At 41.4% G+C, this 1,344-nt stretch overlaps 1 protein-coding gene across 1 annotated transcript in view; it reads right to left on the bottom strand.

Annotated features, from left to right (window-relative positions):
- Positions 1–1,344, bottom strand: part of eif4g1b (eukaryotic translation initiation factor 4 gamma, 1b) — a gene marked incomplete at its 5' end in the record, with an annotated part of 130,333 nt that overhangs the window by 80,757 nt on the left and 48,232 nt on the right. The window contains 1 exon segment of the mRNA XM_014026429.1: positions 420–512. Within this exon segment, the coding sequence (XP_013881883.1) occupies positions 420–512 (93 nt within the window).

Below are 1,344 nucleotides of genomic sequence, written 5' to 3'. Positions count from 1 at the left end.
TTTAAGATTATATTTCAGACAGTTCATTCAAATGATAAATTGATAAGGCATTAATTCATTATATTTTGAAAAAATGCAATTTTTGCACACATTTCAATCAAAACCCTATATGTGCCTATTTCTCCACATTCCACTTTTGGACTTAATCCTTGTTTTGGTGTGATGGGTCGCATATTGTGTCGGCTGGGTCAGGGACTACAGGTGGAAATTAGCACCTAGAGCTATAACCTGATACAGTGCATCTTTCCTTTCATGGCTAATGTATACTGTATATTGTCCCTGTTTTAAATAAAATCTGTCTATCTATATAAAAGTACACCTACTCAAATAAAAATTTATTTTAGGCTATAATCCACTGATTTATCTAATAATTTCAAATGTCTTGTATAAATCAATTCAAAGTTGCTACTTCAGCTCACCTGTGGTGGTGTTGGTGTAGAGCCACTACGGCCCCCTGACATAATCTCGTCTGTGATGTCTTGACCGCCTCGATTGGGGTCTCTTATTCTGATCTGTGAAGCAAAGGAAACCAATGAAAGCTTTGTGTTAAAACCTGGATAGAACAAGAAATGACAGGCTGGACAGTGGAGGAGAGGAGCCTCAGCTTTTCAGGATTATCACTCGAGTTAAATGTAAAAAAAGAAAAAAGTTTTCAAGTCAAGAAGTGAACTTGTACTGGAAGAATTGCCTTCTCATCGTGCAACTCTTACAGTCACCAATGGTTTGCGTCTCCTCCCTTTGACCATGACCGTCTTTTTCTCATTCAACAAAATCCACATTTCTCACAGTCTGAACATGGAAGCAAAACTAATCACAAACACCGCGTGCCATGAAAATTCCTGCGCAGCGCAACTGAATGAACTCTGTGAGTTACCAGACATGTTCTCTGACAACATGAATTGAATTAACTAACCTGAAGGTGGGAAGCTGAATTACTGGTTGGTTTAAGCTGGTGAGAAAATGCCTTAATCTTACAAAGCACAATCAACAGACAACAGCAGGCTTCTATGTGTGTACGTACACACACACACACTTGTTTTTATATCCTTGTGGGACCCGTCCATTGACTTCCATTCATTTTTTGGTAATTTTATATCCTAACCCTGACCACAAACCCTAAGGCTAACCTCACAGATACCTACCTGACCTAACTACCTGACCTGAACTAACCTAAACTCAATTCACACCTTGGTCCTAAACCCAACCCCCACACCCAAAATCAGCCTCTGAAGTTGTGGGGCCCAGGCTTTGGGCGCCACAAGGAACACGGCAGCACGACGGCTCAGTGGTTAGCACCGACGCCTCACAGCAAGAAGGTCCTGGGTTCGATCCCCGGTTCGGACC

The sequence above is a fragment of the Austrofundulus limnaeus genome, unplaced genomic scaffold, assembly GCF_001266775.1.
Source record: "Austrofundulus limnaeus strain Quisiro unplaced genomic scaffold, Austrofundulus_limnaeus-1.0 Scaffold553, whole genome shotgun sequence".
Classification (NCBI taxonomy): Eukaryota; Metazoa; Chordata; class Actinopteri; order Cyprinodontiformes; family Rivulidae; genus Austrofundulus; species Austrofundulus limnaeus.
This window is presented reverse-complemented; position numbering and strand designations above follow the sequence as displayed.